The sequence below is a fragment of the Falco peregrinus genome, chromosome 7, assembly GCF_023634155.1.
Source record: "Falco peregrinus isolate bFalPer1 chromosome 7, bFalPer1.pri, whole genome shotgun sequence".
NCBI lineage: Eukaryota > Metazoa > Chordata > Aves > Falconiformes > Falconidae > Falco > Falco peregrinus.
Genome location: NC_073727.1, coordinates 6,620,913 through 6,635,017, shown reverse-complemented (window position 1 = coordinate 6,635,017; position 14,105 = coordinate 6,620,913). Strand labels below are relative to the sequence as shown.

The 14,105-nt window shown below is 37.9% G+C and overlaps 1 protein-coding gene and 1 long non-coding RNA gene across 2 annotated transcripts in view; one reads left to right on the top strand and one right to left on the bottom strand.

Annotated features, from left to right (window-relative positions):
* The first annotated feature begins 98 nt into the window (after positions 1-98).
* LOC129784852 (uncharacterized) lies at positions 99-7,308 on the top strand. The gene is made up of 3 exons (XR_008747985.1): positions 99-201; positions 4,590-4,759; positions 5,312-7,308. It is a non-coding gene; the product is annotated as an uncharacterized LOC129784852 (long non-coding RNA).
* Positions 7,309-11,169: 3,861 nt separating this feature from the next.
* The window catches only part of PLD5 (phospholipase D family member 5), a 72,283-nt gene continuing 69,347 nt past the window's right edge, over positions 11,170-14,105 (bottom strand). The window contains exon 9 of the mRNA XM_027789113.2: positions 11,170-12,375. Within this exon, the coding sequence (XP_027644914.1) occupies positions 12,140-12,375 (236 nt within the window). The 3' untranslated portion in view covers positions 11,170-12,139. The remainder of the gene's footprint in view (positions 12,376-14,105) is intronic.

Below are 14,105 nucleotides of genomic sequence, written 5' to 3'. Positions count from 1 at the left end.
ACTATATAGCTAAGTGATGCCGCATGCTTGACATCCAAGTGCCTAACTTGTCCTTTTCCTCTTTTTCTACAGGGTAGCTGTGGCCAGATGGTAGAGATCTTGCCCCATAACGCTGCACCTGGGCACTGTCTGTGAGAGTGCTAGTTGTGGTGGGCCAATGTGAAGGACAACTGTGCTAAGAGAGAATCTGGAAGCTACTAGGTACTGTTCCAGCTTGTACCATGCCCCTGTTTCGTGTATGGATGTGGTCAGCAAGACTGCTTTGTAGCCTGAGTCTGTTTAATGTGAACATGTGCTGGTTTCGGCTGGGATAGAGTTGATTTTCTTTATGGTAGCTAGTATGGGTCTGTGTTTTGGATTTGTGCTGGAAACAGTGTTGTTAATGCAGGGATGTTTTCATTATTGCTGAGCAGTGCTGACACAGTCAAGGCCTTTTGGGCTTCCCACCCCACTGTGAGTACGCTGGGAGAGGGGATGCAGCTTGGGACAGCTAAACCCAGCTGACCAAAGGGATATTCCAAACTGTGTGATGCTGTGCTCGGCATATAAAGCTGGAGGGAAGAAGGAGGCAGGGGGCTGTAGGGAGCTACAGCGTTTGTCTTCCCAAGTAACTGTTAAGCATGATGGAGCCCTGCTTTCCTGGAGGTGGCTGAACACCTGCCTGCCGATGGGAAGGGATGAACGAATTCCTTATTTTGTTTTGCTTGTGCATGCAACTTTTGCTTTCTCTGCTAAACTGTATATCATCCCACGAATTTTCTCACTTTTACTCTTCTGATTTGGTCCCCCATGCTACCCGGGGGAGTGAGCAAGTGGCTGTGTGGTGCTTAGTTGCTGGCTGGGGTTAAACTGTGACAACATTCAGGATGTATCCATCCTGAGCCATGGAGACTGATGTGTCCGAGAGCGGGATTTAAGCTTATTGCGTCTGAAGCCTAAAACAGGGATACAGAAGACCTGTGTTCAAATAGCTGTGAAGTTCACTAGATGTTCACAGTCACTCGGTGCTACCACTGCTCAGACTTCACAGAGCCTTAGTTAGAGGCACCAGGGTGTCTGTGTTGCTGGGTATGCCTTAGGTATGTGTATGCACAGAAGACTGGGAGCTAGAGGCTAGTATCTATGATACAGAGCTTATAGAAACACTGATGGAGACAGACCAGAAAGAGTAAGAAAAGCTTTATGTACTGAAACAAGATTCTTTTATTTCGGTGCAGTACAAAGAAATAGGGCTTACTTTGCTTTGAAAGTACTGAAACTGAAAAATGATGCAGATGAAATACATTTGTGTAGTACTAGGAATCCTTGGATATCAAAGCAGTGAAAAATGGTTGCTATGATGCTGCAGCATTAAAATAAATATTTACATAGCTTTAAATACTGGATTACTTCCTTGATTTAGTGTTATATCATTGATAACTCTGTTTCCAGCAGTGTAAGATTTTACCACTGATGGTGCTGTCTTAGCAGTCTTTCAGCCAGTGATTTCATTACATCTTAAAATGCACTGGTACAGCAGCAGCACTCTGCATCAAGCCGCTGCTCCAAAACCTCAGCAAAACTGAAGTTGGCCTCTTCTTATTTTCTGAAGAATTAATCTGATCCATTTTGTTGATTATATTGAACTTTGGTTACGTGTAGTAACACTGTAAGCAGTGGGCCCAGTTCACAATCAGATAACATGAACTCATTGTATTAAGGTCATGAGAAAGCATTAAGGAAAAAAAAAAAAAAAAACCAACCAAAAAAACCACTGCTACATTGTCATCCTGCAGCACCAAACAACAGCAGCTCAGGTTTTGATGTTTTCAGTTAGAGTACTATTTTTCAACTTGAACCAGGACAGGTCACCTGTTTTCCTAGTAAATGTAGATGAGTTACATTTTCGAAGGTATCAAAACATACTGACATAGTGGTTTGCAGCGGAGTCGATAGCCTCATTTACAGACTCAGTGATTTTTTTAAAAAATAAGTAAACATTCATTACACAGATATTGCTGTGAACCAAGCCCATTGTCTAAAGGAAGCACATTTCTTGCCAAATTAGAAGTCTTTACGTAAGAACATGTTTTTATTATGGATTGGAATAGCTGCTGTGTAAGTTATTAAAATCATGTGTCTTCCTGCCTGCACTTTGTACCAACACAAAAAATGGATAAACATGCAGTAAAATGTAGCATCATTTAGAAAATAATGTGTAAAAAAACCATTCAGTATCTTATATTAAAGCATTTACACTGCATAGGCATCATATAAGGATATAGTATAATAAAACTCATCAAATATACAAGCATGCAGCAGTTGCCTTATATTCATAGTTCTAGAAATGACCACACTGATTTCCTCAAATATAAATTGGATTATCCAAAATAGAGTTTGCAGCCACTCTCCTTTACAGTGGCAAACTATGTTCTGGTGTGCATTGCAGATACTGACCTATATAACAGGCCTAAGCTATGCCGCTGTATTGTACACATCTGTGATAAATACGGTGTTCTGAAATAGGAAGGGTAGTGAGAAGTTATCCATACTTCTCATGGTAGATCTTGGAGACTACGCAGTGCTTGAATTGAACAAAATATATAAGCATATTTATTGTATTCTCCTTAGAGAGTAACACTGCACCTTGCCACATATCTAGCTACTGCATAAGCTGGCCATGCAGTTTTCAAAATAAGTTTAGACAGATTTTTCTACTTGATATTTTATTCCATCAGAAGAGGTAATAGTAGTAAAAATTATATAGTACATATCCTTTTTACTCTGCAAACTTCACAAAGGACTCCTGCCACTTTTAGGTTGTGTAGGAAAATACAATGCAGCGCCGAAGTCACACTCAGAGATTTAAAATATGTTTGCAGAGAGGTCTTCTTTCTTCATTTACTCTTTTGAAGGTGGTGGTGTTATACATGATGGTAAGCTTGGACCATCTGACTGTCTCAAGATGACAATACCCAGATTACATCCCCTCTGTGGCCGAATGCCACTTGGAGGGTGGAGTTGAGGTCTTGTGGCTTTGAAGTTGTCTGTGGTTTTGACTTGCTCATTATTGCCTGGCTTGGCAGGTTAACCTGGTATGTAACTCTAGAACAATCGCGAACAAAATACCTGGAGGCGAGGCTTGTGTTGTGCAAGGTTTGCAAAATCGGGCTCTAGAGCCCGGTACAGGTTTCAGACGTGCCAAGGCGATACCGGATTGAGGAGTATGATTTAAACCCCTTTCCCCGTCCAGGTATTTTTCCAGTAGTGCCTGTATTCTGCTTTTGCCCTGACTGCCCTTGTCTTCGTACGTAGTAATTTGTGTGTCTTTGAACAACATGTGCATGTACTTCCATCTTCTGAGCACTTTGGGTAAAGCTAGTGGAGATAACCTTGTAGGGTGTTAGAGCACCAACAATGCAAGTTGCAGGGATTCATCCCTGTGTATGAAGCCGCAAGGGATTCAGAAACAGCATGTTGGACATAGCTTGACAAAGAAAAAGACAAGAGGCAGAGGGGGAGATAATGGAAACATTTGCCAAAGAAAAAGGGGAGTGAGGAAAGGGAAGAGAGAATTGGGGCAGTGGTTGCTGCTTTTTTTTTTTTTTTTTTTTTTTTTTTTTTAAATTATAATCCTCTCTGGAATGTTTAGTTCAGAGAGAAACATTGCCCTTTGTTAAATAGTGAGTTTTGGCACACATGTAACATGGGAATGAAAAGGAGATGGCTTTGGTATGTGCTATCAGAAAATGTTACATTAATAATGTACTTCTGTGCTGTGGCCAGGAGTTTGCTTTTGTAGTTCCTTATTCCGAGACTCTGTGTGTGCATGTTCCTATTTTCTAGTAAAGGATATGTGGCCCTTTCCAGAAAGAGCTGTACTATTTCCTCAGTCTCATTTAAGAGTAGAACAGCAGTGGAGCAAGTATTAGAGATGTTCCAAGCTATTCTGGCACAGATACTCATTTTTCCTTTGAAAATGTGTCTCTGCATGTACATGTGTGTGGAACATCAGCTCTGTATTTGGAATCTGATACAAGGCCACTTGGAATCTGAGATGGATATGGGGCCATTTGAATTCTTTTATTGTATCAGCTGGTACTTGGAAAATGGGTTTACAGTTTATTTTAGTTGGCTCGCTTGCTGCCACAGATGTCGCTTTTCTGTCTGTCTCCAGACTTGTTCACTAAGATCTCTGTGGTGACATCTGAAGAAACAAATGCTGTAAGAAGTGACTTTTTTAAATGATTATTTGGCAATGGGGTCTGTATAAATGCTCACAGAACCCCATTTTTTTGGCCAGCCTTTTGAGCTGTATACATCCATAGATGGATATAAAGACTTTGAATGCTGAAACCTTTGTACAACATACCAAAGCTAGTGGTTCACAGATTCTTCACTGCATCTCTGTCATATTAAGAGCAGCAGTTTAGATGTGGGGACTGTCCACAAACATAACAGCATTTTGGTTCATAAATTTCAACTTCATTTTTTCATTGGCAAAAGTAAGAACGCATTCTGGGTTTGATGCTGATTTCTTACGCGTTTTAATATTTGTACTAGGTTCTTTGGGTTCCTCACTGATCTGCTATTCATTTTTCCTTTCACAGGGAAAGTTCTTACCTAGTTTGGAAATGTCTTTGAAGAGCCTGAAGATTGTTAAAAGCAGATGGCACAGCTGTCTTGAGTATATTGAGGACGAGGAAAAGGAGCTCTCCTGAGAAGCATAAGTTTGCCACAAATAAGTTGGTTCTAAGCTGTGATCCCCAAGTTCCCACAGGTATGCACCACTTTTGAGAATTAATAGAAGTTGGATGAGTAAGACCTTTGCTTTCTTTAGATACAGCTCTATTTCTAGTAGCAACCTGGGCTATTCCTTGAAAAGAGGAGACAGTGTATTTCCCATTTTTACCTGCCTTTTCTACCCTCAAAGTGAAGAAATTAATTCAGTTGCTAGACACATGGGGCATTAGGCACGCATTTCTGTCATTACAAATCTGGTTGTATGATAAAGAATGGTTTACACTTGAATAAAGTGAGGCCGCCAAAAGAAGTATTCATATCACCAAAAGAACCTCTCTACCTGATTAAAAGTTGGTCGATTGTGCCTCCCGCCCGCCCAAGTCTTGTTTTCTTCCAGATTTTGCATATATCTCTCCAAGTGAAGAATTATGTGAGACACCTGGAATTATGTGTTTGACCTCATTTATACTTTTTTTTTCTAGTATTGCATTAGGTGAGGGATCTCTCAAAGGGCAAAAGTGTGTTGAGAAGCCCTCAGTCTTCAAAAGCAGCAGGTAACTAAAAATACTTTATTTTCTTTGCTCCTCAGGCAACAGCAAGTGAAAACCTGGAGGGGGCTGATGAAGAAGCAGGAGGCAGAAGTGAGGGGACAAGTCAGATTAGGAGAACAGCTGTTTGACCTTTTGAAAGAAACAGCTGTCACTTCCAGAAGCATCCTGTTTTTCTGTCAAGTTTCAAGAAAAACATTGAATACAGGTACAGTGTCATTTGGAGAAATACAAATAAGGAATAAAGTGGAATAATTGAATACTGAGCATATCCACTTGCAAACATTTGTTAGCAAGTCGGTCAATAAAATGTTGTTCCACACACTTCCCTTTTGAAGAGCTTCTCATTTTATGTGTTATATGCTGTCTTGCATGTTACAAAAATGGGTGCATACCTTTAACATGAAGATTCCTTCCCCATTAAGTCCCTCAACATTACACTTGAAAATAATTCCAGATTCTAAGTCATTTATGAACTTCACATAGTTAGCACTTTTGAGTGGATTTTTTTTTTCATTTCAACATGGATAACTTTTCAAATTTGATTGCTTGATACTTGTGCTTGCTTTTCACCAGTTTATTTAGTTCAGAATGGTATCTGTCTGACTTGAGGATATTTGAATATCGAGAGAATATATGCAAATGCTGCATATGATGTGAAATTTGCAGGCATGTGCTATGTTGTAAATCCTTCCTTATGTAGCACTAGACACTTGAAATGTGCAAGGAAGAGTCCCATTTCACATACTGTGTTACTTCTCAGTATCTGCTACACAGAAATTGATGGGCTCTTATTCATGCCAATTTCTTTTTTATTAAGCATAAACTTGTAATTGTTACAAGTTCTCTCCTCATTCTGAAAACAATCATGGGATTTGACTCATATGAAGAAAAGCAAAGTGGATGCTTAAGAAATTGTTTGGATTTTTGGAGGGAAAGGCAGAATGAGAACACAGCCCAGAGCTTTAAGGCCAGCACCCAGTCCATTAACTCAGTCTGATTCAAGCTGGTTTTCCTCTGCAGCTATTTTTGCCGCCTCCTCTCTACCTTTGTTTCATTTTATGATGTTGCGGGAGGGATGGATATTACTATGTGAGATGCAATGCCCACTATATGTTCATGCAACACCGTGGCAAAACATATAATTTGTAGTATTTGTGTGTGTGGCCATGCAACATAAAGGAGCAAAAATAATCCACTGGAATGCAATAGTGGTGGGCCATTTTATTATATCTTGTTCTATTCTGTAGCCCGAATCAGCCATCAACCTTATTTCTGTTCGTAAAGGGAAAATTATCATGTTCGTTTTACAGGATTACAAAGATTTATTGAGTCTTCCTGTAAAATTGCACTGTCGAATTTGTTGTCAAGAAAATAAAGCTGACTCCATTGACTGTAGCAGAATAATTTGCAGCCATAATTGAACTGCGCTCTTAAAGTCTACTTTTAACAAGGTTTTCAGAAATAGGCTGCAGTAGCTTGACTTTGGTTCTAAGTCTATTTTGAATTTTAGCTAATGTTAGTGTGTTAATGCAGTAGTAGCATATGGATATGGAATAGAAATGTTGTTTTCATGAAAACCCAATTTTATATTACTGTGTTGAACCACTCAATACATCCGGACTCTTCATTCATATTCTCTGTAAATTCCTGATCTTAAGATAATTCAAACACCATTCTCACAGACTCTTTCTTTGAAGCCCACACAGGGCTAATCCAAACAGGAGGTACAATAGAAAGCTCCACTGCATTGTAAGACTGGAGTTTTATCTACTGACTTCAGCATTCAGAGAGTGTAAAGCACATGAGTTCTTTTCTTGTCTAAACTATTTTGAACGAGGTCTCTTTTACATGCTAGTTCGGCAAGCTTCTAAGGCATTTGTGCAAAGTGATGATGCAAGAGCAACCTGATTCAACACTGAGAAATTCATAAATAACATCCAGCAGTAATTACAGTGAAAAACTACAGATAAGAAAAGCAAACACTCCACAGTATCAGTTGAGCTACTTATACACTGCAGTGTTAAAAGTGGCATATGTTTACTGGTGCCTTCAACTCAGGAGGTATCATTGTGAATTTTAAATATACCAAGGATTCATTCTGGTTTTTACATGGATTGTGATTAAAAAAACCAATAACCATGAATATATATGGAGAGAAAGGATAAGAGTGGAAGAAAACACAGTGCCAGAAATTACTATCTGGAAACATACTATACATGTAGTCAGTATTTCTGTATCAAAATGAAGAGTTAATTTTGAAGTCCAAAATGGTTTTAAGATAACTTAGCACTCTATAAGGCTATTCTCAGGAGTCAAGTGCATGATACTCAAGATGGGGATATTTGTAAAGGACTTCAGTTTGAAGAACTGGAATAGCCAACTGATGTCTTTACCATCTTGATGAGAAAGTCTGCGCTATTTTCAGTAAGTACACACTAGAGTCACAAAAACCCTCTAAATTCTTTGTCTGGATTTCTCCTTAGGTTAGGGTTAAGTGGCAGGTAACATTCACACAGAGCTTAGTTATTTCTATGCATGAAAACTCAACATAGTAGTAGAATTTAGGTAGCTAGTAGCATATAATGGGTACGTCTTAAACCTTAAAAGCATTGTGAGGCTTTTTTACTGTTTCTCTCTCCTCTGAATCACCCACAGAGCCTGGATTTCATACTAGCCCTGTGTTCCTGTATGGTGTAGAACTTTGTACAGCATAGTCTCAAACTCGATTCAAAGATGTGGGGGTTTGGTTTTGGGGTTTTTTTGTTTGTTTTTGCTTTTTTATTATTTTTGGTTTGTTTGTTTGCTTTTCTCAGAAAAAAAAAAAACCCAACAAAAAAAGACAGAAACTTGTTCCTGTCAAGGTACAGCTATGGCTGTTGTGCAGTGGCACATAAAACATACTTTTTTGGTCTTCCAAGGCAAGGTGAGAGTAGTTGTGGATATTAGTTGATGCTTCAGGCAGAACTAAGGGGTAGCTGGCCCAAAGCAACTTGAGACTTAATATGCAAGATTTGTAAAGTAGCTGCTGGGTGAGTTTTGGACTTCACCCTGTGCTTACAGGAATTTCTGTGGTTATGCTTTTGATGTCAGCCAGGTGTTGGGGGAATCCAAATTTTATTTATTTTTACACCTTTGAATTACTCTGTCATGCCATCGTGTTGTACATTAGTTGATAATGAAGACGTGAGTGATTTGTGAAATTTGGTTCTAGAACTGGGCTTGGATAAAAATGCTCAAGTGTAGACATGCTTGTGGTTTGGACCAACATCTCGCATTCATTTTTTGTCTTTTTGTGACTCTAGTTTTAGGTACTAACCTGTAAACATTACAGTATGTAGTCTTCTTACACTGGAAGTTCGTTGTATGCCTCTGTACTAGATACAAGATCTTTAGCAGGACTTCATGTGAGGAACAGTTAAACAAAAGCTTGTATGAATAAGGCACTAGTAAATGTTTGCAGCAAACAATTACAGTCTATATTCTTTAAGAATAAAGCCATTCTGTTTAGGAAATTGCCTTTAATATGACAGAGTTACCAATGCCAGTTAGAAGGGGGTTAGAGAAAGTGCATCGTTTGGATTTTGGCTATGAGGTCTGTGAGAAACCACTGAATGCAAATCCCTCTTAAATTTGGAAATAGCATGTGCAATGGTGATGCTCAGGAGAGCTAAAGCAAGAGGAAACTGTTCTAGATTCTGATCCCTGCTCAACCAATGTGAAATCACAGATTTCACATTGTTCCAGATTTATTTACAGTGGTAGAAGGATCTGAAGCCAGAATCGAGGCTGCTGTAGCAAATCTAGTTAAACGGTAACAGTACTAACCCAAAACAAATAATTGGCTGTAATCCCCTTAAACAGCTTCAAAACAGAATCTGATATTTTTAATTTCCTACTTGCTGAAGTCCAAGGATGCACTTTGTCTTTTGGCTAATATTACAGACCAAAGCCTTCTATACTACTTTGGAGCTGCTGCCATTCTAAACAGTTACTAAAATATCAATCCATACTTTATACCAAATGAAACTTGAGCCTGCCAGTCCATTTGTAGGATGGCTGACCACTATTTCACATTAAAATTTGTTAGAAATACCCCAAACTTTTCCATTCATAAAATCAGAACATACTGCCACTTTCAAATATACTTTTAGGTACCTGCTCTTTAGTTGGGGGGGGGGGGTGGGGGTGGGGTCGCTGAAGCACCAGCATTTTAAAAGCCAAGTAAACGAATGGATCTGGTTAATATACATGATTATATTGCCCCAGGAACTGTCCAGTAAAACTACTCCATCTGAATCGTTCATTTGGTATACTAAATGGAAGGTCAGTGGTAACTCCACAGTCTGATTTAATCACCAATTCCTGCTTTGTAAACAGCTTAGCTTTATCATCTGACAAATTTCTGTTCCACTCAGATCCTCCATTATTTGCACAAGATGTCATTTAGAAAACTTAACACATTTCTAGTATCTGTAATGCAAAAGGGAAAAAAAAATACATTGATTCATATTTGTGTATTATTGCCATCAGGTGCTACAATTAACAACTCTGGACAGTGGGGTTTTTTTGTTTGCTTGGGTTTTTTTGTGTCTCAAGGTATTAAGTTTATCTCAAGCTCTAAAAGCACCCATCCATGGGGACCTCAGAAGCTTTACAAATATCTCAACCAGCTTTTAAAAGGTTGTGGGTTTTGTTAGGTTGGGTTTTGCTTGTTTCGCTTTGAGTCATAAGACTAAATTCATTGGTGGTATAACTTGAAATTTTCACTAGAAATTAATCTGAACGAATATTTATTTCTTAAACAAAAAAACCCCAACAACTAAAAAGTGCTGGGGATCTTTCTCCCAAACTTGCTATACATACTCTAAATTATATACAGAAGGAAGAAAATACAGAAATTTCTCTTCACAAAGATCTTTCCTTCATAGCAATTCAAGAACCTTTTTCTTTGTAGATATTTGTGTCTTATAGGAATGTCAGAATATATGCTTTTCTGTGTGTGTGTAGGCTAATAAATGGCATGTGTTTATTTGAATATTAGAAAATGTTATTGAGCGTTAGAGCTGCACAGAATCTTTTCTGTAAAAGTTGACAACTTGATTTTTTTGTTGTTACGTCATTATTTTCAGTAAGACAATGTAAAACTTGGCAATTGCAAAAGAAACATTCTTCGTCAAAAAGTGTGCCTTTTGCAGTCATAACTAGTTTTGTGGTGTGTCTCTAGCTGGCAATTTGAAGTTGTGCATATGTCACCTTATTAGAATTTCCTAAGCTGTGCTTGCTTTAATGTTTTTTTTAACCTTGTAAATGAAATCTGTGTTTTGAAAGTCAAGGTGGGTTTTTAACTTGGTCTTCAGATTAAAACAGTACCTTGGGGACATGGTTGATTTTCCTTCTCGTTTTTGCCCACTGCTGTTGAAGTGTGCCTTCAGTAACATACAGCCAGCTGACAAAAAGTCCGCATTTTGGAAAAAGTTCTGTGAATATTTAACAAAATGCAGAATGCATTTTGCTTTCATTGGCCGTGTGTCTTCAACAGAAGCAGAGGGATAGCAATGAAACATTTTTTTTTTTATTACAAAACTAAGCTATTACAGCTCTGAGTAGAGAAAAATCTGTTGTCAAGCATTTATCTTTTTGTAAAGAGCAAATTCACACTTTTACACAACAGGTGCTTCTTGATGCAACTGAGTTGTGTTTGTAGAGGCACACTATTAACACCAACTGAAACAGTGGCCTAAATGAAGGCATCACGTCTCTGTTTGTGCTGATGTATCCACCTATATGAATGATGACATTGTAACAGAAATTGCTGTTTCCTAACTTTTACTAAAAAAAAAAAAAAATAATTGTGAAAGAAAAAAACTTTCAGGTGTAAAATGAAACAAAATGACTGTGATCACATAACAACAATTATTGCATGATTTTGCATAACCCTTGACCTTCTTAAAAAGCAGTATTTGACTTTTATATATGCGTTGGTTTGATAATGAGTCATCACACAACTGCTGGCTCACATGATAAATATTTAACTTGGGGAAGAAATACTCTTGAGAACAACAACAAAAAAAAAGTCCTAGGTCTTTGCTATTAATCCAGAGATTTTTTCAGTGTTAGATGAAACATGTATAATTGGAAATAACTATTATGTTGAAAGGAATCCACATTACTTTACTTTTGATAAAAAATCCATTCATCTGAGCAGCTGTAGGGATTATGACAAATTTGATGAGGCCAACCCCAATCCCTGAAAACCTTTTCATACTTCTACGAGATGAGTGAATTACCAGTCATGTAACTCTAATGTATTTTAAGGCTAGTTAGAAGACAAGGAAGGACGATACCCAAACTAAATTTGTAGAACTAGGAATTATTTGTGTGACCGGGTATTTATTTAAAGCAAACAATTTAAATGGGTGAAAGGTTGCTTATTCCTTCATGTTTTCTAAGACAGTAAACCTACCATCTACCTGTAATAACTGATCTTAGAATGCCATTTCATAGCTTGAATCTTGGTTTTGCCTCAAGGCTCGTTCTAGCCAGGTTGGCAATTAGGGAAAGTCCTAAAACTAAAACAGAAAAATTGACACATGCTGTTAAATGCAAACTCAGAACATTAAAATTAATATGGAAGCAGAAGTGACATTCAGTGTCAGAAGTAACAAATTTGAAAGTCTTAAATAATTCAATATAGAGAATATAGTTTTGAGTTTTTTATATAAGTGTGCTTTTTCCTAAAAACATCCCCCCGAAACCAAACTTTTTTTTTTTGCTTTTTATTTAAGTCTCTTGTCTGTAAATATGAAAGAGGGCTATATATTCCAACGTAATTCTTCATTGCCATACTAAACAGTAAAATAGTCTTTCTAATTCACATTGCTCATGGCAGTCTTATTTGATGTTGCTTTATTAAGTTTGTGATTAAAGCAGTTTGGGATTTTTGTTGGTTGTAAACTTTTGGCATAATGTGAATACCAGTCCCTTTCAAAAACAGCCTTGAGTTGCTTAATGATGCTTGTGCTGTTCCCCGTGTCTGCTTGGTTGATAACAAGGCCGGCTCCAGCATTCTGCGTAAAAGCATTTCCTACCCAATCAAAATTACCTACAAGTAAAGGCAGGAATATACAATGAGTTTTGAACGTTTAAATAATATTAAAAAAACAAGGCCATCTCCCTAAAGGCAATCCAGCATATTACAGTGTCATTTTCCCCGGTGCCTACCCAGGCAGAGATGAAAATAAGTTTTCTATAGTAGTGGGAAAGAAAAAACTCCATTACATACCCGTGTGTAGTATAGATTGTTTCTGGAAGTATAGCAGCTCTAATACTTCGTAAGTGAAAATACATTTTTGCCATATAAACACATAGATGCTGTGGAGAATAGTTGCTCCATAATGCTGAGCCAAACCAGTAGATCTTTTACAGGTTATCCGTTGATAGATAATATTTCAGAAAAGAAAACCAGGTTTTACTGGTTTATGCCAGTTATCACCACCTTTGTTGGAATCTAAGGTCATGAACGAGCATTTCACATCCTGGTTATTGCAAGGCAAAGTGGATAGTTGGATTAATGGAAAACAGGTAAACCATGTGTTTCAGTTATTTCTTTTTTATTTCACTAGAACTATAACTATTTAAGTTGTACATTTATAAAACATGCAGTATTTTGGAGAAAGAGTTTGGAGGGGTCATTTTGAAAACTATCTGAACATACATAAAACATGAAGGTATATGAAATTTTTACCCTCTTTTTTTTCAGTGTCATTTCAACTACTTTAGCAGGAAATGTTAAGAATTCTGAAGTTGTGAAGGATGGCAAATTGAAGCCTTATCATAAGGGCCATTTCTTCCTATATGCTTTCAAGTAAAAGATACATCAGATCATATATTAGCATCCATTTACATTTACTTTCACACCGCTTTGATTCTTTCTTTCTTTTACTTGTGTGTATCTAAGGATGTAAGGACAGTGGGAAAGAAAAAAACCCAACTCAGCCAAGAATCCATACTGTGTGGACAAGTTATGACTTACTGAAATTTGATCTGGCTATTGGAAGGAATTTAAAATGGAATAAAGGAAAAAGATTCATAAAACATTTGGGAGATGAGAGAGGGCTAAGCTGCACTAGTTGAAGGGAAAAATAAGATTTGGATAGGTTAAGAGAGGTGTGTGTATTTTGAGCTTTTCCAAGTAGCTCTTGGTTGTATCCCAGCACTGCTTTGGGTTCTCCATTGGTGCACGGGCATGCTGCGGGGCGGCAGCGCTTGCTCCCCCTCCCTGCCCCTGCGGTTACTGGCTTTAAGCCCTTCACAGTAAGTCAGGGTGAGGAAGGAAGCATCGAGCTGCAGCGTGTTAGAAGGCCAGTTTTCTCTCTTGACTTGATAAAATCTTAGGAGTTACTTTTTAATTCAGTAGCAGTTCTCTGATCCTGCAGCTCACGCATAGCTCAAGCAGTCAGATTTTTTCAAAAGGTAGTTTTTACTCTGCATTCAATGAGCATTTGACTGATAATGAATTTTTACTAGGTGCCACACAGGGACTTGACTTAAATACACCTTTAACCCAGAACACCAATTAGATATGTACTTAACGTTGAGAGGGCACCTGAAATGTCATTACAGTAAATGGAATAAGACTTCAGGAGATGAGGATGAAAGGTGTTCGTACAGTATTTACCAGGACTGACCATAGCTTTAATAGTAACGTTGGAAACTGAGAACAGTCCATCTTCGTTGGGTTGCAGAAACAAGAGAATTTGTTAATAATGCAATTTATGCCTCCTTCATACAGTATATTGTATTTGTGCTTTCAGTCTGTTTTTAAATACTGAA